This window comes from Lutra lutra, chromosome 6 (assembly GCF_902655055.1).
Source record: "Lutra lutra chromosome 6, mLutLut1.2, whole genome shotgun sequence".
In the NCBI taxonomy this organism is placed as follows: Eukaryota; Metazoa; Chordata; class Mammalia; order Carnivora; family Mustelidae; genus Lutra; species Lutra lutra.
In genome coordinates this window covers 141355157-141374450 of record NC_062283.1, presented here as the reverse complement: position 1 = coordinate 141374450, position 19294 = coordinate 141355157, and the positions used below count along the sequence as shown (strand labels likewise).

Below are 19294 nucleotides of genomic sequence, written 5' to 3'. Positions count from 1 at the left end.
GCAAATGCAAAGTTCACGTGCCTTGGCTTCCTGGAGTAGCATTATTAAAATGATTGCTGGTAGGAGCTCAGGATTGTAGGGGAAGTGCATTTCTTTAAAATTCAGATTGAGATAAACTTGGTTAATGATTGAACCTTCCCTATTTGCCTCTCCCAACTTGAGGTCAAGGTTTTAAATGGCATCTGTGACAAAACAATACGATCTACAACGGATCCTGTTATGAGCCAGTGTGCATGTCTGGAGGAGGTTCACTTGCCAAACGTTAAACCTGGGGAAGGCCTGGTAAGAATTCTAGCAATACTTGCTTTCTTTTTCCTTTCTTCTTGTCTCTTCTCTTCTCTTTTTCTTTTCTTTTCTTCTTTTAATTATTTTGAAGATTGATTTATTTGGGAGAGAGAGAGATTGAGAGAATGAGTGAGGGGAGGGGCAGAGGGAGGAGCGGACCCCCTGCAGAGCCTGATTGGGGACTGGATCCCAAGACCCCGGAATCATGACCTGAACTGAAGGCAGGGGCTTAACCCACTAAGCCACCGAGGTGCCGGAAATACTTGTTTCCTTTTCACATAATAACATATTATCATTTATTAAAGTTTTTTTTTTTTTTTCCTGACTCCTTATTGCTTTTACTATGATTCTGAATAGAATTAAATTCGATTGTCTTCCATTATGCAGTTAGGAATTTGCCATCTTGAACTATTGGTATGTTTTATGTCTTCGGTGTATAAAAATACAGTTTTTAAACTATATTCTCATATCTTGAAGGAATTGTCTTAACAATTTTATTTTTAGGACTTGGCCATGCAGGGAGATATAAAACATTTACACAAAGGAAAGATGGTTTCTGGGTACAGAACAACATCTGCTCTGAAAGTCTGTATTAGCACTTAGGATGAATGTGAGAAGAGCCGGTGAAACAAAATGATTTCTTAAAAACAAGTTCAGAAATGTTTCATAAGCGCCGTACGAGCCCTATACGAACAGGCCCTGGGCGTACACACGGGCAGATTCCTTCCCTGGATCTGTGCCTCGGTACCTGCATCTTCCAGTGGGGAGGCTACAAGGCTCCCTGATGAGCTTTTCAGGGCTGTGAGTTTGAGAGAGCTCGGTTTCCTCATCTGACAGAAGTGAACACTAATAATTACTGCCTCACAGAGTTGTTGAAAGTATTAAATTAGATGAGGAGTGCTGGGTACCAGCTGCTGGACGCATGGTTCCCATGTAGTCGTTGGTGGCTGTGCAGGTTCTGATGCTGGCACTGATGAGGAGGAAAGCAGCGGGGAGGAGGAAGGTGGCGGGGAGGAAGGCCTAGTGTGTAGGTAGCTGTGGGGAGACACCAAGGCAGACTCTGCTCTCAGGAAAACAAAAATCTTAACTGAGTATCGATAAGTTCAGTCTTAGTACGTAGCAATATGCATGTTGAGACTTCTTGGGTTCACCTGATGGATTATAGTAGATTAATCAGGGAAGACTTCCTGGAGGTGAGTTTATAGTTCTGGCTTGAAGCAGAGAAATACCCCAAATGGGCAGAAGTAGACTTGCTGTTTTCAGATGGGAGGTTATATAAGCAAATGCTTTGGAAGGAGGAGTTGCATAGGTCAGGAGAAGGGGATTCCTCTGTGAGTGAAAGAAACCCGAAAGGAGAGGAATGGGGAGACCCTTGAAGGTGTTAGCGTTTAATGAGATTCTTACTACAGAGTGGTGTAGGTTGCTGAGCAGGACAAGTTCAGGGTCAAAATGATTTCTGAGGGGGCACCTGGGTGGCTCAGTGGTTAAGCCTCTGCCTTCGGCTCAGGTCATGATCTCAGGGTCCTGGGATCGAGTCCCGCATCGGGCTTTCCCCTCTGCAGGGAGCCTGCTTCTTCCTCTCTCTCTCTCTGCTTGCCTCTCTGCCCACTTGTGATCTCTCTCTGTCAAATAAATAAAATCCTTAAAAAAAAAAAAGATTTCTGAGGAAGATACACGTTATTGCAGATTTGATATGTTATTGCAAATTCGATACTACTCTTTGCCCAGTCGACTTTTTTGTTCTTTCCTCCAATCTTATAAACATTTAATAAAATTTTTTTATGTATGGTACATCAAACAGTGGAAATGTTTCCTCCATGGTACGGCATTTGCCTGTGAGTTTGCTCACCAGGCCTGTCAGCGGGAGCACATTCGGCTTTACCCTTCCCTTAAAACGGAGCGGTGCCTGTTTCTGATTTACAACCTGTACCGTGTTGTTTAATAATCTTGGCTCATGTATCCTAGTCTGGGTTGCTGGTGGCTTAAGCAAGTCACCCGTGGTGACGGCTGATCCCCCATTTATCTGAATATATCGTGTCACCCAAGAGATGGTCAGGAGAGAACAGTTCTTGTTTGAAATGCCTCATTCATTCCGTGGGTCTGAGAAGGTGCCTTCCGAGTCCCCAGAGTTATGGGAAAATTCTCTGTGCCCAGTACACAAATTATAATACCAGAGAGATCCGGCTCCTGATTTCTTTCATGAGTGTTTCCCTTTGTGAGCTCCCTTCACTGCTCCTTGGCTCTGGTTTCCCAGTGTTTCAGGCAGCTTAGAAATGAGCGTTGTCCCGAAGCGATTGACTTTAATGTTTTATAAGATGAAGTCTTCCTGGCGGCTATGTTTCTGAATGTTGGAGTAATGAGTTAATATGTTTGTGACTCCCTCTAGGGCATGTACATCAAATCAACCTATGATGGATTGCACGTGATTACTGGAACCACAGAGAACGTAAGTGCGCACATCCGTTAAATGTAAAAGCTATCGTGTATTTAAACAAATGTGACGCATGGTCCCTATACTTTTCGTTCCAACGTGTTCATCCTATTTTATTATCTGCGGTGAGAGCGTGGGTGCTGTTTTATTTATTTCTGTTGCTAGCATACTTCTTATCCCCAGCTGTTGGGAATTTATTATTTAAATTGTCTTTTATTGCTGTTGTTCACATACCTTGCCCAGTTTTTACCCCCCACCCTTGTTAATTATCCCTTTTGCACCCTGGAAGTGTTAACCCATAAGTCTAAAAACAATGATCTCTTTGTGGTTGAAAACCACTCTTATAAGAACTGAAATTAGTAGCCATATGTGTAAAATACAGTTTTTTGTTGTTGTTTAATGGAATTTAGATGGATCACCAGAGCAGCTATTTTGGGACTTTTACACAGTGTAGATACTCTTTACAGAGTTGTGTTTTGTAATATTTGGCGTGATACTGAAATTTAGTTACCCCCCCGCCCCCCCACCCCCAATCTTTTGAATAGAAAAAGCAGGGCTGCTTTTCCTGTGAGAGTCTTTGTACACTGTTCACTTCCTTTTGGAAATGCTGCTCCGTGAAAGGTTTTCTTGAGCCCCTCTAACATTTTGAATTTGTAAAAAGGAGAGCTAATTGAATGCTTTCTTTTTGTAACCTACAATATGGCTAGTTTTTGAGGACATTGATATGAGGGTAGAAATGTTAGAATAGCTTCCTGGATCCGTATGAAAGAAGCATGTGTCTGTGGAACTAATCTGCTGTTTAATCAACTAAGACAAGAGGAAATAATTTCTAAAAATAGAAGAAATTTGGTAACTCCTCTGATCTGTTGGAAATATGTGTTGCATTTTAAATTCGAGTTGCAGCGTCTTTTGATAAAATAAAATGGCATGATCTTTGATGAGGGTTTGTGACACAAGCTTGATATTCGTAGCAAGAAAATGACGTTGCTGAAGGCAGTCAGTGAATTTTAAATATGGTGTGTGGTTCTGGCAGAGGAATGAGTGGAAGATGGTGGTGTCTAAGCCTTCTTTGTCAAGCTTCTGTGAGAACACACTGAGAAGCGATAGGAATTTTTTTTGGCATATCACCTGATAAGCAGTAACAGCACGGGAAGTTCTGCTTTTAGGTCAGGGATGGTGCAGAAGAGGAAATGCGTAATTCATTACTTGGTTCATCCCTCATTCTTGTCAGAGGCTTAGTATATTTCAGGTCAACCAAAATGAGAACTTACTTGTGTACCACTCGGTACATTGTTTGGGAGTTGGAAGGATTCAGGGGGACGGTGAAGGTCATTTCCGTTTTTAAAGAGTGGAAGTTTGCATTCAGCGATTTAGTGATTGCCTTGTTTAATTAACCACCAGACCTGTGTGGTTGCAGACTCTCCCTGGTCTCCTTAAAGCAGTTTTCATCTTGGATAGATGTGTAGTTCGCTATCCTGTTACTGCCAGAAGGCACACAGATTTCTCCTCTTCAAACCAGCCCCCCATCCTTTGGCTTTAAGGATGAGAGTTGAATGAGAGACGAAACAGCTGTTTTTGGATGAAGTGAAATGTCAAATGCAAGGGTACGTCTCCTGGAATTCCTACAAGACTCAGTAAGACTGGATGAGAGGTTCAGGGTTGACGTGGATGTAGTTGATCCCATGCAGGATTATACAGAAGTCACCCTAGAGACACAGGTGGTTTCCATCTTGTGAAAGATCAAAAAAGGGAAAACTTGTCTTATTCCTTCTGGCAACCCATTTGAGAATGTCACTCATTCTTTTCAGTCATTGAGCTTGTGTTCACAGAGTACCTGGAATGTGTGAGACACTTGCTAAATCTTACAGATGGGGGTGGGGACCGTAGGTAAGAGCCTACTTCTCAAGGGCTTAATCTGGGTATTTGACCCTAAATGCTGCATGTTTTACACTTAAATGGCAGTAGAAAATGCCAGCTGCCAGCTCTGGGACAGCCTTCCAGCTAGCACTTAACGGTTGTTGTGACTTTCAGATCAGAATGCTGGTAAGTTATGTATGTATGTATGTATGAATGAGAGAGTGCAAGCAGCGGGAGGGGCAGAGGGAGAGGGAAAGAGAGACATCGCATCTCAAGCAGACTCCCCGCTGAGCTCGGAAGTGCATGCAGGTCCCCAGATCATGACCTAAGCCCAAATCAAGAGTCCGGTGCTCAACCTACCGAGCCACCCAGGCGCTCCCAGTATTAGAATGTTTTAAAGGAAGCCTAGTGTGGTGGTTGGTAGTGGATGGAAATCACCCATTGCATTCCCTGTGTTTATCCTGTTTATTCCCTGTGTTGCTCCGGGCTGCAGCAACGACAGCAGGTCATCTTAGGCCTCCAGTCCATTTTGGGGGGAGGTTACCCGAGAAGTCAGGATCATTCCAAGGTCAGCCTAACAGTGTCTAGTGATTCTCAATGACTTCTTTTTTGAAGTTGTCCAACACCTTGACAGGATCTTATCCATACTTCTGTTCCCCACCTCTGAGATGATGTGGGAATTCGATTAGCCTCTGAAGAATAGATGCATTCTTCTCGGGGTCATCACCCTTTTGCAGAAAACCAGAACAAGCATCATTTTTCAGTAGTCTGGCTCATGGTGAGAATAGGCAAGAGTCACTGGCCCAGGGAGAATTTTGGTATCAAGCTCTCTCTTTACCAGTGTTCTGCCAAACACCTCTCTTCATCACCTGGTAGGACATTTGAGAAATGAATGCATGAGGATCCCTAGGAAGGAAAGTCAATTCAGGACATTTGGGATTGGTTTTTAAGATTGCACATCCATAAACAAGAACATCCTAGCCTCAGGACCATCTTCTTAAAGTGAAACTTTACCTTAAATGAACCCCAAGCCGGGAAGATTATCTGGGCTGGACTGATTCTGACTGGACTTATGGAAATTGGTCTCTAACTCTGGGTTAAGCATCTGCCATGCAGGGGCAAAAGGGAGCCTAGACACATTTTGTTTTTTTTCTTTCAGTGCCTCAAGAGAAAGAGATTGAGGTAGACTATCTCCCTGAGGTACCCACGGTGCAGGTCTCTCAGGGAAGACACTGCTGGTTGTTACGGTGGCAGGAAAAATAACTCTCAGTTCCCTGTGCCTTGCGTTGGCTCTAGATACATTGAAGGGACAGTTTGTATAGTTTAATGCTGTTTGCTCATTTCTTGTTGAGCCTGTCCCAACAGTTGAGCAAGAAGATTGAGCCAAGGATGTCTTGTGTTTGGTCCTCAAGAGGTCCCGTCCTCTTGACCGTGTTCAGAGGTGCTGCTTTTTTTTTAGAAAAATAATTATAAATATGTCTGAAGATTCAGTCGGTTACATAAGTTAGCAAATAAAATACTCTGGCCTCGAGAACATTAAATTGTAATTTGAAATGAAGGTTTTATCCTTTTCTTTGCTTTTGCTCATAGGAGACACCTTAAACACAGAGAGTGCTAGTTTCATTAATTGAACAGAATATTGTGGACAAATATTTGAGAAATAGATTATATGTAGATATTTATATGCACACATAAGTGGAGAGAAAGCTATATATATATTTATATATATATGTGCAGATTTGTAGCAAAGTATTATTGGGCAGAATCAAAATCTGGACTTCGGATACTGAAAACACATTCATTTTTGGATTCAACCTGAAAATGACAAAAATTTAAATTTGTTTTCTCTAAAGAAGTACATTAAATTAAATTCATTTTCTTTAAAGAAGTACATTTTCCAATGTCACCGTCTTTCTGTGCTATAATAGCATTGTGATGATGCGTAAAACAAGGTTGAGTAGACAAGAGTTCGTGTTAATAATTGCTTAAAAGGAGATGTGAACATCACCATAACAATGGTTTTTACGTGTTAAGCAGTTGGTCAGCTTTTACAGGACTAATTTTGATAGGAATCTACGGTAGATGAACCAAAGAAAGCCTTTTTTATTAGTTCACTGTGTCGCAGGATGTGCCACTTTTCCTGATGGGTTAGATGGACCCGGCTGCATGTCCCACTCTTCCTGGTGGGTTAGGTGGACCCTGCTGTTGGAACGGACAGATGGTCTGGACCAGCCAGCCATTCATCAGGTGGGGAACATGAGTGCCCACCCCCATGCCAGGCTCTACAGACCATATTGTCCTGGGATTGTCTCAAAAGTGCTCCATGTAATAGTTCTGGAGAAAATTGTATTTCTACTCCTCATTGTCTGCAGAAGAAAGGAGGAGGAAGAAATAGAAGCAGAAACAAATAGAAGATTTAAAAAAATAAGACAGGTCTCTGTGTTTGTTCCTAATAGTCTCCTGCAGACAGATCTCAGAAGATTCACGCTGGTGATGAAGTCATTCAGGTTAATCAGCAGACTGTGGTGAGTTTGTTCATTGAGACTTAAGACTTATCCTATTCCCCTCTAGCGCTTTTAACTAAATCCAAAACTTTTAATTTTTTTAATTTTCAATTTTAAATCCATTTTGCTTGAACTTTTGAAATTTGTGACTTTCGTCCAATTTCCCATAGTTTTAAGTAGTGCTCAGATGGACACACTAATGTCTGCTTAGTTGCCCACAACTGATTTCCTTGAAATAAATTCATAGATTGGATTTTTCATAACTCACAAGTGAGTCCCTTCTCATTTTCTTTCTTTGAAGGTGGGATGGCAGCTCAAAAATCTGGTGAGAAAATTGAGAGAGAATCCTACAGGAGTCGTATTACTGCTAAAGAAGCGCCCCACGGGTTCTTTCAACTTTACCCCTGCTCCCCTGAAAAACCTCCGGTGGAGACCGCCCCTCGTGCAGGTATCCGTTATTGGTTGTAAACCTTTTTCTTTCTTTTCTTTTTTTTTTTTTTAAGATTTTATTTATTTATTTGACAGACAGAGATCACAAGCAGGCAGAGAGGCAGGCAGAGAGAGAGGAAGAGAAGCAGGCTCCCTGCCGAGCAGAGAACCCGATGTGGGGCTCAATCCCAGGACCCTGAGATCATGACCAGAGCCGAAGGCAGAGGCTTAACCCACTGAGCCACCCAGGCACCCTTGTAAACCTTTTTCTGCCCTCTGCGCATGAACCGTGTTGAGGATCAGATTTGTCTCCAGAAAGAACAGTTACCATTTGAAGGTGATTGGTTTCAGGAGTTCGCATATACGGAATCATTCTCTAGTCCTACTTCAGTGAGAACACAGGTTCTAGATTTTGCACTCGCCACATGTGACTGTTTAAATGATTAAATAAAATGAAAGGTCCAGTTCCTTGGCCTCATTAGCCACACTTCAGAGGTCTGGTAGCCTCGTGTGGCTAGTGGCTGTCATCATCACTGCAGAAAGTTCGTTCTGGTCCTTTTCCCCTCTCCTTTCAAACACATCTGACAGTACACGGTTTGAGCACTAACCCTGGAGAGACCACCTGGGGTGGATTCCTGCCAAGGCAGGGCTAGGGACCGTGGGAATTGGCCATGTTTAGTTCAGAGCTGGCAGACTCGAGTGATCAGCAGCGGCAGACCAACTTAAGGCATCGTGTCGGATACTGTTGTAGAATTCTATATGAACAGTGTACTCCCTTTTCCCCACAGCTGGGTGGTGTATGCTCAGGGACCAGACCCCTCCTGATATCATTGGTCCTTAGTGTTTATTTCTTAAATCATAAATAAAAAGCAATGACACTTTTTTAATGCCCTTTTTAAAGACTGAGATTGTAGTTTATGTGGAACCGTCTGCCATTTTACGGTTCGTCTTCAAATGGAAGGAGTGGTAATGGCCTCAGGCTCTCCGTTTGGACCCTCTGTGATACATACAGCGTTGGAAATACACCTATACGTGTATCTCAATGCGGGGTTTAAAATGAATAACAGGGGCACCTGAGTGGCTCAGTGGGTTGGGCCTCTGCCTTTGGCTCAGGTCATGGTGTCAGGGTCCTAGGATCGAGTCCCGCGTCGGGCTCTCTGCTCGGCGGGGAGCCAGCTTCCTCCTCCTCCTCTCTCTCTGCCTCTCTGCCTACTTGTGATCTCTGTCTGTCAAATAAATAAATAAAATCTTTAAAAAAAATCAAATAAATAGGATATGGAATAAGGAAGGACACATAATTAAAATCACTTCTTAAATAATAACTGATAAATAAATGATTTATAAGTCAATTCTTATAATCATCTCTTAAATAATAACAATATCAATCACACCCCGACTGTGATGGGGCAATGCCAGTGAAAGACTCATGCGAAGAGGTCATTTGGAAGAAGCATGAAAAAAAACTCACAAAGCAGCACAGCCTAGTGGTTAGACAGGGGGCTTAGAGTTCAACTTCTCCAGTTTGAATCCCAGCTCTGCCACTTACTAACTACGGGATCTCTGATAAGGTATTTAATCTTTCTAAACCTCACCCCTAATTATTGGTATTTCCTGTGAGAGAAAGCTGGGGCTACTGAGTGGCTCAGTTGGTTAAGCATCTGCCTTTGGCTCAGGTCATGATCCCAGGGTCTTGGGATCGAGCCCCCACATTGGGCTTCCTGCTCAGTTGGGAGCTGGCATCTCTCTCTCTCCTTCTGCTTCTCCCCCTGCTTGTGTTCTTTCTCTCACACATTTCTGCACTCTCTTTCTCTCCCTCTTTCTCAAAAAAATAAAATAAAATAAAATAAAATAAATAAGTAAATAAAAATCTTAAAAGGCTTTGGGCTAAGAGATGAGGAAGGCAAGCAAGGCAGGTGTGCAGTGTGACATTGAACCTGGCTGGTAACACCAGTGACAGAAATTAGAGTCAGGAAGGCAGAGATGGTGTGTCTTCTGAGAAACACTGAGTTGGAAGTAAGGGGGGGACGGTTCAAGTGTCTGTGTTCAAGTCTAAGTGGAAGCTGTTTTTAGGTACAGGCTAGAGTTAGTCCCTTGATGTCTGGAAATTCACTTCAGAAGGGCATGCTTCCCTCCTCTCTGGCTTTGTCCACCTTCCTGCCAAATCCCATTTACTGTGCAGTTTTGGGGACCAGTTGATGGTGAGGGAAGAGATACCTAGTTTTCCTTCTGACCCAGGGGGAGAACCAGCATCACAGCTGAGAGGCCGTTTTCACAGCTTAGCTACCAAGTGTTCTCATGACGGGTCCAGGATAGTTGCAAAATATAAATTCTGGAACACTGACACTCCCTGACATTGCTGTGTGTCATTCTCCAGGCTTCATGCCTGGGCACCCACCTCTTGTGGGAGGGCGTTTCTTTCATTCTTGCCACCATCATTAATGTTGGCTGTTCCTGAGAAGGTGTCCTTGTTGGTTTTAGGCCATCATCCTGGTAAATGAAAGTTCTTCTTACAGCCAGCATCATCAATGCTGGAGTCTTTGGAGAGCGCCCACTCTGTGCCAGTGCTGTACTGTACTTCTGTTAATACTCGTGGGGGGCCTCGATGCTGTTTTCAGCATTTTTTCAGATGCTGTTAATCAGTTCTATATTGAGTAGAGTTGACTGTGTTGGTGGCCACCATCCAGATTGTAGGGATCATGTCACAGGAGACTAAAGACTAAGCCCCTATTTCTCTTGAGTCTGGGGGTCTCCCCCTAAAACAGGGCTGTCACTGTGAGTACATTCTAGTCCTTCCAATCCTTAAATATAGCTCATGGTCTCACTTGGGGGCTACTGTGGGGTCTTTGGTCACTATCCCAGCTGGATAGGGTTTGAGGTACCAGGGGCCAGGCACAGTTCTTGTGTGGCCGTCACCACCCACTGGCTGTCACCAAAGGTCTTTATGCCTCGGCTCTGGGATTTCGTCAGCCTTCCTTTACCCGCCAGAAAGTGTGTCGTCATTGTTAGTCTATAGAAGAAATAAGACTTGAAGGTCTCACATAAGATTTCAAAAAATAGGTCCTTTTGAGCCTAATAACATAATTAAAATTAAGCTGTAAGGATTTTAAAATTCTAAAATTAACTTGTATGGATATGTGACAAAAAGCACATAAGGTTGTGCACTTACTGTGTGACACACAGTGTGCTAAGCCTATGACGTGTATCATGTCACTTAATTCACCTTCTGTGGGTGCTATTCATGTCTCGTTTATTCCCGTCTTATAGATGAGGCACAGAGAAGTTGAGCGATTTGCCCAGAGATACACAGCTAGTGAGAGCTGTAGCCAGGATAGCACCCGGACGGAGGCCCAAGCCCATGCTCCTGTGCATGATAGCATCGCTACTGATTTGTATGAACTCACTCAACCAGTGTGGGCCACAGCCCAGCGCAGGAGCTACTGTCAGGATGGCTGTTTTTTGAGGAGGAAACAGACAAGGGTATTTAAGTGATTTGCTCAGAGATAGAATTCTAACCTGGCTTCCAAGCCTCTACTTTTTTTTTTTTTTTAAGATTTATTTACTTATTTGCGAGAGAGAGAGAGAGAGAGCGCGAGAGAGCAGGCATGCAAATGGGTGAGTGGGGAGGAGGGGGAGAGGGAGTGAATCTTTCAAGCAGACTCAATGCTGAGCACAGAGCCGGATGAGGTACTCGATCCCACGACCCGTGCCTTCGTGACTTGAGCTGAAACCAAGAGTCAAATGCCCAACTAACTGAGCCACCCAGGCACCCTCTTCCCTTTACCCCCAAGCCTCTACTTCTTCCTACGCATCTAGTCTTTCAAAACGCCCAGTTGATTCCGAGTGTCTCAAAGACTATGCATTGAGTGTTGCTAATAGTTGTAAACACACAAATGACGTCAGCCCTCAGTGTTGGCTTTGGGGAAGGAGAGTTACCCAAGAATAATCTCACCTCCGCTCTTTGCACTGGCCTCCATTTCAGGCCTCACCTCCACCCACGACAACCCAGTCCCCTGAAAGCACTATGGATACCTCGCTGAAGAAGGAGAAGCCAGCCATCCTGGATCTTTATATCCCTCCTCCGCCGGCCGTTCCCTACTCTCCCCGGTATGTCAGCGTCCGTTGGCGGTGTGCATGCCCATCTCCTGTGCGTGGAGATTTGAGTGGCGGTGTGAAGGCCGTGAGGATTTCAAGGGCAGAAGTTGATGTACTCCAGGGTGACAGGGCTAAGTCTTGAAATGGCAGTTGTTCTATAGAGTGTGGTCCTGGGAGTAGGGGTAGGAGGAATGGGTGAAGGGCAGGGGGTGGTCACAAGGTCCAGACTTCTAGTTACAAGATAAGGAAGTTGTGGGATGTCATGAACAGCACGGTGATTATAGTTAACAGTATTGTACTTTATATCTCCAGGTTGCTGAGAGAGATTTTAAAAGTTCGCATCACAAGAATAAAAGCATTTGTAACTGTGTGAGGTGATGGGTGTTAACTTTTTGTAGTGATCATTTCACAATAGGTACATGAATCAAGTCATTATGTCATACACCTAAAATGAACCCAACATTATATGCTAGTTATTTCTCAATAAAACGGGGAGGGGGATGTGTGATCATTTAGGGAGAAATGTAGGGATGGATCCAGGTTTCATGGGTCTTGAAACTATGTAGTTTGATGGAGAGGAGAAAGCACGCATTCTTGGGAATGCATTGTTTTAGCTCCTCCTGGAACACCGGAAAGGGCTGTTTGGGGGTCCCTGAAGCTGAAGTTTCATTATGTATAAGGTCAGATCATCTCTGGGGAGGAAGATAATACATGTTTTTGTGCAGCAAGTTAAAAGTTAAGCTGTATTTTGGGGTAGATTTGTGTTCTTCATAGGACTTAAGAAATGTGAATAGAGGTGTGGTACTTGTGGTTGCGTGTGTTTGTGTGTCTCTTAGAAGTTCTACTAGAAGACATTCTTAATTGTCAATGGTATAACGAGGCTAGCCATATTAGCTGTTCCATTGGGGATTATTTAGGTGTGAAATACAGGTTTATTTATATCAGTTTACCCATTTACGGAGAATTTAACTCATTTATTCAACATAAGTTTAGTGAGTGCAAGGCCTGCATCACCATCTTACACAAAACAGATGTGGTTCTTACCCCCAGAGAACTGCCAATGTCTTAGTCAGCTGTTCAAGAATAAATGGAGAAATACATAATTATGGTATAATATTTCATAAGAAAAAGTTCAGGCTGAATCTTACAGTGATATGTCACTTTATATTGGAAGTTTTTTGTTGGTTTGTTTTTGTTTTAAGCTGAGTGTTTGAATCTGTCCTGTTTCTTCCCTGGGCACAGGAAAAATGAACATCGTTTTCCTCTCCCTGGCTTTGGGCCACCCAGAACTTAGTACAGTGCATAGAGAACCTTAGCTGATCAGAGGCATGCTAGTTGGTAGATGGGACCCTTCCCTGTCTTCACAGACCAGAGTCCTGTGGTCACAGGATCTTAAATGCGTTTCAAGTGACAGGTAGTTGCCTTTGCACACGGAGAGCACAGTTTCACTGATGACCTGTGTGTGGGTGGTTTTATAAGAAACCAGGAGGCCACTCCCTAACCCCCAACTCTGAATGTTCTTGTTTGGGTGTCAGTGAAGGGTCACAGAGCAGTGGCAGGAAAAAGGGTACGTGCATAGTAAAGGGGAAAGCAAACTGGAGCTTTTAAGCTTCAGGGGAGACACACATGCACACATGATACATACGCACACATGCATACACACATACACTTACACACCATTAATGAAGGATACCTTCGGAGGAATGAAACATGCACATGGTTATGGAGAACGAGAGGTGAGTCTTGAGAGCTTTGTGACTGGGGCAGTTATATGCCCGGGTTAAAAGTATAGAAGGAGATGGATTTGTAGAAGGAAAAGGGGGGTGCACAGGCAGGAGGTTCACTGGGAATACCAAGCAGGCAAAGCTGATCTTTAGATTATGTTTGGACTCAGTTGATGTTGTAATTTGTCTAGTAGTTTTTGCAATGATCACCTAAGAGAATTTTCTAAATGCAAAAAAAAAAAAAATGTAACTAGCTGGTAACTTGGATTCAACTAGAATTAAGTTTTAGGAAAGCTGACATGTAGAAAGAATTAAATTGGAGTCCCTAAGCCACACTTTCCAGCTTCTGTAGGGAGTTCAGAAAACAGGGTATGATAAAGGCGCCTTTGTATTTTTTGACATAATTTTCAAACCTAAAACAACTCCATTACACATCCAGTGTCTTCTCTGCTAGATCTTGGCAAAGATACTACTTTGGGCATCAAAAAAATGGCTCAATCATACCTTCACTTGTGATTTCTGTAATAAATAGGAGATTCAGATACAGGATAGAAGTACAGGAAACCAGAGCTGTCTTTTCAAAGCTGTATTTATACTCTTTACACAGATCTGGAAAAAAAAAAAAAGCGATTTTTCCTTTATTTAGTAGGATCATGCTATTTACTCTTACGTAATAGGATTTCTGTGTATTGGAGGGTAACAGAACAAAAAAGGAATGCTTCTTCCTGCAGTGGAAAGGAAGATTAAAATTTTCTTACGTGTGTGTGTGCTGGAGGAAATATGTCCTGCAGTCCTTCTGTAGGAGAGGATCTTTGTAAGCGACTTAATTATTGCCCACTGTCTTCCAGGGATGAAAACGGGAGTTTTCTTTATGGAGGCTTTAGTAAGTGTAAACAGCCATTGCCTGGTCCCAAGGGTTCCGAGTCGCCAAATTCCTTCCTGGACCAGGAGAGCCGAAGACGGAGATTTACCATTGCTGATTCTGATCAGTTGCCTGGGTATTCGGTGGAAACCAATATTCTGCCTACAAAAATGAGAGAGAAAACTCCATCTCATGGTACATTTCGGCCTGTTTGTTTTGTTCTGCCTTTGTTTTTCCTCCCTCCCCTACGCCCCTTCCTTATTTGGAACTGTTGGATGAATTTGGCAGACTTGTAGGGTAATCTGAGGAAAACATAAACCTCAATGAAATTCTAAGTATGAGACCTTTATTCATCTCTCCAAAGCGAAGTCTTGTGGAATCATTACTCGCTGCCTGGCCTCAAAGCCCAGTGGAGTGAGATCATGTTACGGTTTTAACTTGCAGGGCCTGGCTTTTAGCGTGGAACGGCTTTGCTCTGTAGACAACACAGGCTTGAGTTCAGCTGGCCTGTGTTCTCATTGCTTGCCACGGAAATGGGAGGCTTTGCAGTACTTTCCTTAGTTTACAATAATGTTATCACTTAGGTTTAAGTGAGTGTGATATGGGGGAGTCTTAAGTTATAAATAAAAGGAAAGATGCTCTAAGGTCCACAAACTCTGTCAACTTGTCGTGTCCTTCCCTTCCCTTTGAAGGCAAGCCCCGACCTTTGTCCATGCCTGCGGATGGGAGCTGGATGGGGATCGTGGACCCTTTTGCCAGACCTCGAGGTCACGGGAGGAAGGGTAAGTTGAAACAAACCCCAAATACACCAAACCGGAATCAAAAGGGCCATGGCCCTCATTTCAGCCCTGTTCCTAGTTGTGCTATAATAACCAGATAGAGGATCCCAGCCCGAGTCCTGTCCCTTCATCTATAACGTCGGGGCTGCTGAGTCTCTGAGGCCCTACCTGTTCCTGGAATGGCAGAATTATATTATCCTACTTAGTGACTGTGAATCTTCTCATTAGCATCGTGTGCTCTAAAAAGGTTGTGGGGGCGCCTGGGTGGCTCAGTTGGTTAAGCCTCTGACTCCCGATTTCAGCTCAGGCCATGATTTCAGGGTTCTGGGATCGAGCCCCACCTCAGGCTTCCTGCTCAGTGGGGAGTCTGCTTCTCTCTCTCACTCTCCTCCTGTGCTCTTTCTCCCTCCAACAAATAAATAAAACCTTTAAAAAATAAATAAATAAAAGGAAGAGGAAAAAAGTTCTGGAGGCTCAACTTCCACAGTGAGCAACCCCTCACAGCTCCCCGGGCCTTGGTAAAGTTTCTCCCTCAGGAACCTGAATCACCTGGAGCATAAGAAAGCAGGAAAGGGAGAAGATGTCTGTGGTGTAAGGTCTGGGATACCCTTAGCTGGCATGTGACAATCAGTGGAGCAGTCAGCAGGTGGCAGGGCTGTCCTTTGTTTAGATTTAGAAATGTCAACATCTTCATCGCTGTTCTCTTGGGCTTTTAATCCCTGATTTAGCCTTTTACTTCCTTTTAGAATTGAGAGATCCGGGTGGGAGGTGGGGACTGTTAAGTCTGAAAATGGAGAAATACTTGACCTCCTGTCTCACCTTCCAAGTTCTGTCGTAGGATCATTTTAGAATGAAAAGGTGTCTGTCCGCGTGATGGGCACTTAAAAAAAAAGCAGCTTTCTTGAGAGAGGACTCACATACCATAAATCTGCTCACCCTGTTAAAGTGTACAATTCAGAGGTTTTTAATGCATTCATGGAGTTGTGTGTCCATCAGCACTGTCTAATTCCAGCATATTTTATCACTTCGGAAAGAAACCCCTTCAGGTAGTCACTCCTCATTCCCTCCTCCCTCAGCTCCTGGCAGCCACTAATCTACTTTCTGTCTCTCTGGATTTTTGTACTCTTGACGTTTCCTATAAGTAGACTCCTGCATTATGTGGCTCTTTGACAATGGGCACTTCTTCAAAGCAACTACCCCTTTGGTTACAAAAGCGAAATAGGCACATGGAGAAACATCTAGAAGACACGAGAAAATAAAACTCAACTGTCCTCTGCTTCCCCAACCTAGAAATAATCACTCTGAATGTTTTCTGGTGTTATACACTTAGAAAAAATGTGCAAAATGGAAGAAATAGATTTTTGACAGTACCGTGAAAGGTGATTTACTCAACACATGTGTGTTTTCTGTAGCAACTGCATGACATCCTAACATCCATGTTAGGGCTGTAGCGTGTACTCACCCAGGCTACTGCTGCTGGACACCTTGGCTGGGTGTGTGCACCCCCTTCCCTCCCCCCAATGTGAGCAACGCTGCACTAAGCATCTTGTCCCTAGATCGTCATAATTTCTGGGTCAAAAGAATGCTACACGTGGCCAGACTGCCCTGCATTTTAGGTTTCTCTCCAGTTTCTTAACTATCCCCCATCCCCCCCCCCCCCCCCCCAAGAGCGGTGTACTGGCATTTAGGCTGGGACCATTCTTCCTTGTTTGGAACTGTCTTAAGCATGGCAGAACCCTGTCTAGTAAAGGTGAATGATAGTGCCTGCCCTTTACTGAGGGTGACAGCCCAAGGCACCCCCATCTTCCAAATTGCTCGTTAGGGGAGGCTTGGGGATAAGAACCACTGTCCCAGTGCCCACAGGCATTGAACAAGAGTAGATCGGGCCTTAAGGAGTGCAGACTGAGACAACCTTTTCGCTTTTGTTTCCCCCCTTCAATTTCGAGTGAAAAGTTACGAAAGTTCTTACACTGGTTAAGAAGTGTGGGCTCTCCGATCCTGCGCTGCCCTTGTGCTGCCTCTCGGGTTGTAAAAGCAGCCTTTGATGGACTCCGCTTCTACTTTCTAAACATCCAGTGGGGTGCGCCTGGCTGGCCGGGGGGAGGGCAGGGTCTGGGACGCACCCCGAGGGCACCGGGTCTCAGCACGCTGCCCGCCTGGCTGAACTGGACGGTGCGGTGGATTTTAACGGACTCGTGGGCTCTGTCTGCGAACAGGTGAGGACGCCCTGTGCCGGTATTTCAGTAACGAGCGGATCCCCCCCATCCTCGAAGAGCGCTCCTCGCCCCCATACCGCTTCTCCAGGCCCCCAGCGGAGAGGCAGCTGGTCCGCGGCGCGGACTACGTCCGGGGGAGCAGGGGCTACCTCGGTTCGGATCTCCACAGCAGCGCCACGATCCCATTCCAGGAGGAAGGGCCCAGAAAGAAGCCGGTCTCCTCGGCGGCCAAGGCCTCCTCCACGGAGCCGTCCCTGTTGGTCAGCTGGTTTACTCGCCTGAAACTCTTGACTCACTGAGCTCCGCCCTCCTCGGACTCGTCCCTGCCTCCTGCTCCCAAGTGCCTTGCTTTTTCCCTTGACAACCTGTTGCGGTTTCCATCCACAGTATTATGACGTGACCTTATGCGATTTCATTGTTTGTTTCTTTTGGAAGTTGTACACTGCCCTCTCGGAATTTGGAACTGATTGGATGGGGACAGATCACGGAGGATCTTAGGTGTTGCCTTGTGGAGGCCGAAGGAGAGAAATGAGTCGAGACTGCTCTTCTTGCTTCCTTAGGGCGGGGACACAAAGGCACACAGTGTACACCGGGGCCTGCGCCGGGAATGTTTTGGTCGTTATGGGGAACTGGGCCATGGTTGTGTTGGGGACGGGGCTGAAGTTGGTGGCCCTTGTCACCGAGGCCTTGCTTTGTGGTCCATCTTCTTCACCTGAAAAAGCCAGTGGAGAAAACATTTTTGTTTTGATTTTTCAAGCTACATATACCCTGTTTGTAAATGTAGCAGCTTTGACTTTGACATAACATGTGGCATGCATTTCATGCTGTTTCAAAGAAGTGGTTTCAGTAAGTGTGGGCCTGTTGCACTTGGTTATTCCCTTTTCGTAACAATCTCAGTATGTAGGTCAGTTAACACAGAAACACATGAACACATTTAGGTAGGGATTACTACACACAAAGAAGTTTATGGTTATCCGTGAGGGGTGTCGTCGTTGTTATATATTATTGTCTTTAAGGGAAAAGAAGCTATAAGATGTGCTGACAGCCAAAGGATCATTTCAGAAAAATGAAGCAACAATATTTAGGTTTATGAGAGATACAGCAGTTTGCATTTTGACTGTGTAAAGTCTGTCTTCCAGGAAAAAAACAAAAAACAAAAAACACAGGCAGTTCTTCAAAATTGTACATATTTTGCTAAATAGAAATCTCTTGGAAAGTCTCATGGTCACTAATTTTCAACTAGCATCAGGTATTTTGGAAAAGTGTGTCAGGATATTAACTCTTGTTTAAACTGAATGTATGATATTTTGTTAGAACAGAAAAGTCCTATCTTGTTAATTTAAGTGTTTTAAATATAGTTGTATATTTTTCTTACTCTTAGTCACGTGTAATTGAATTTTTTCTGCTTTGCGTCCTGCGGTCCTGCGTGAAGCTAATGAAAACGAGGCTTCAGGGTGCTTTCCGATTTACAAGTGACCCCCCAGGCTGCTGCCGCTGTGGGCGCTAATGTTAGAAAACAAAATAAACCCTCCCAAGCATTTTGGGATTTTTATGGTTTAGAAGTGGGGGTGTTGAGGAAGCATGGTATAGTGACCGTTCTATCCGGGGAATTTCCTGAGGTATATTCCTAGGCCAAGCTGGTATTCCCTGCTCAAAAACAACGCTCTCACCACCACCGACACCCCTGGAATTGTTTCCTTTTTGCTCAAGTGCCTGAAATTCAACAAATTAGAGCTTCCCTGGAGTTAGTAAACATCTTCCTTTTTAAGTGCCTCTAGTGAGGCTGAGGGGATTGAATTCAGTCAAGCTCCTCCTGTCAGCCTCTGAGGGAGCTGCGGCTGAAGGACAGAAGAGGCTTGGAATGCATGATTCATTGGGTGCTTTAAATACAATGTAAGGGCAGAGCTTGGGGTGGGGAGGTCTGGTAATAAGGCTCTGGAGACTAGTGTGGAAGCTATGAAAAAGGAAGGGCGCCAGCCTTAGCCCATTTTACTGTTAGCTTGAGCTGGCTTTATGCCCAGAAAAGGGGATGGCAACATTTCCTCTCTCTCCCTGGATTTGGGAGGATTCTTAGTGCTGTTCAGCTGAGTAATGAGTTAAGTAGCTTTGGAGGTT

General features: G+C 44.3%; 1 protein-coding gene across 3 annotated transcripts in view; it reads left to right on the top strand.

Annotated features, from left to right (window-relative positions):
- The window catches only part of CNKSR3 (CNKSR family member 3), an 87421-nt gene extending 68862 nt beyond the window's left edge, over positions 1-18559 (top strand). For all 3 annotated transcript variants that reach the window (XM_047733010.1, XM_047733008.1, XM_047733009.1), the window contains 8 exons: positions 163-282; positions 2672-2731; positions 7030-7098; positions 7379-7525; positions 11486-11610; positions 14171-14379; positions 14877-14966; positions 17180-18559. In XM_047733010.1, coding sequence (XP_047588966.1) covers positions 163-282; positions 2672-2731; positions 7030-7098; positions 7379-7525; positions 11486-11610; positions 14171-14379; positions 14877-14966; positions 17180-17478 — 1119 coding nt within the window. In that variant the 3' untranslated portion in view covers positions 17479-18559. The remainder of the gene's footprint in view (positions 1-162; positions 283-2671; positions 2732-7029; positions 7099-7378; positions 7526-11485; positions 11611-14170; positions 14380-14876; positions 14967-17179) is intronic.
- Positions 18560-19294: the final 735 nt, after the last annotated feature.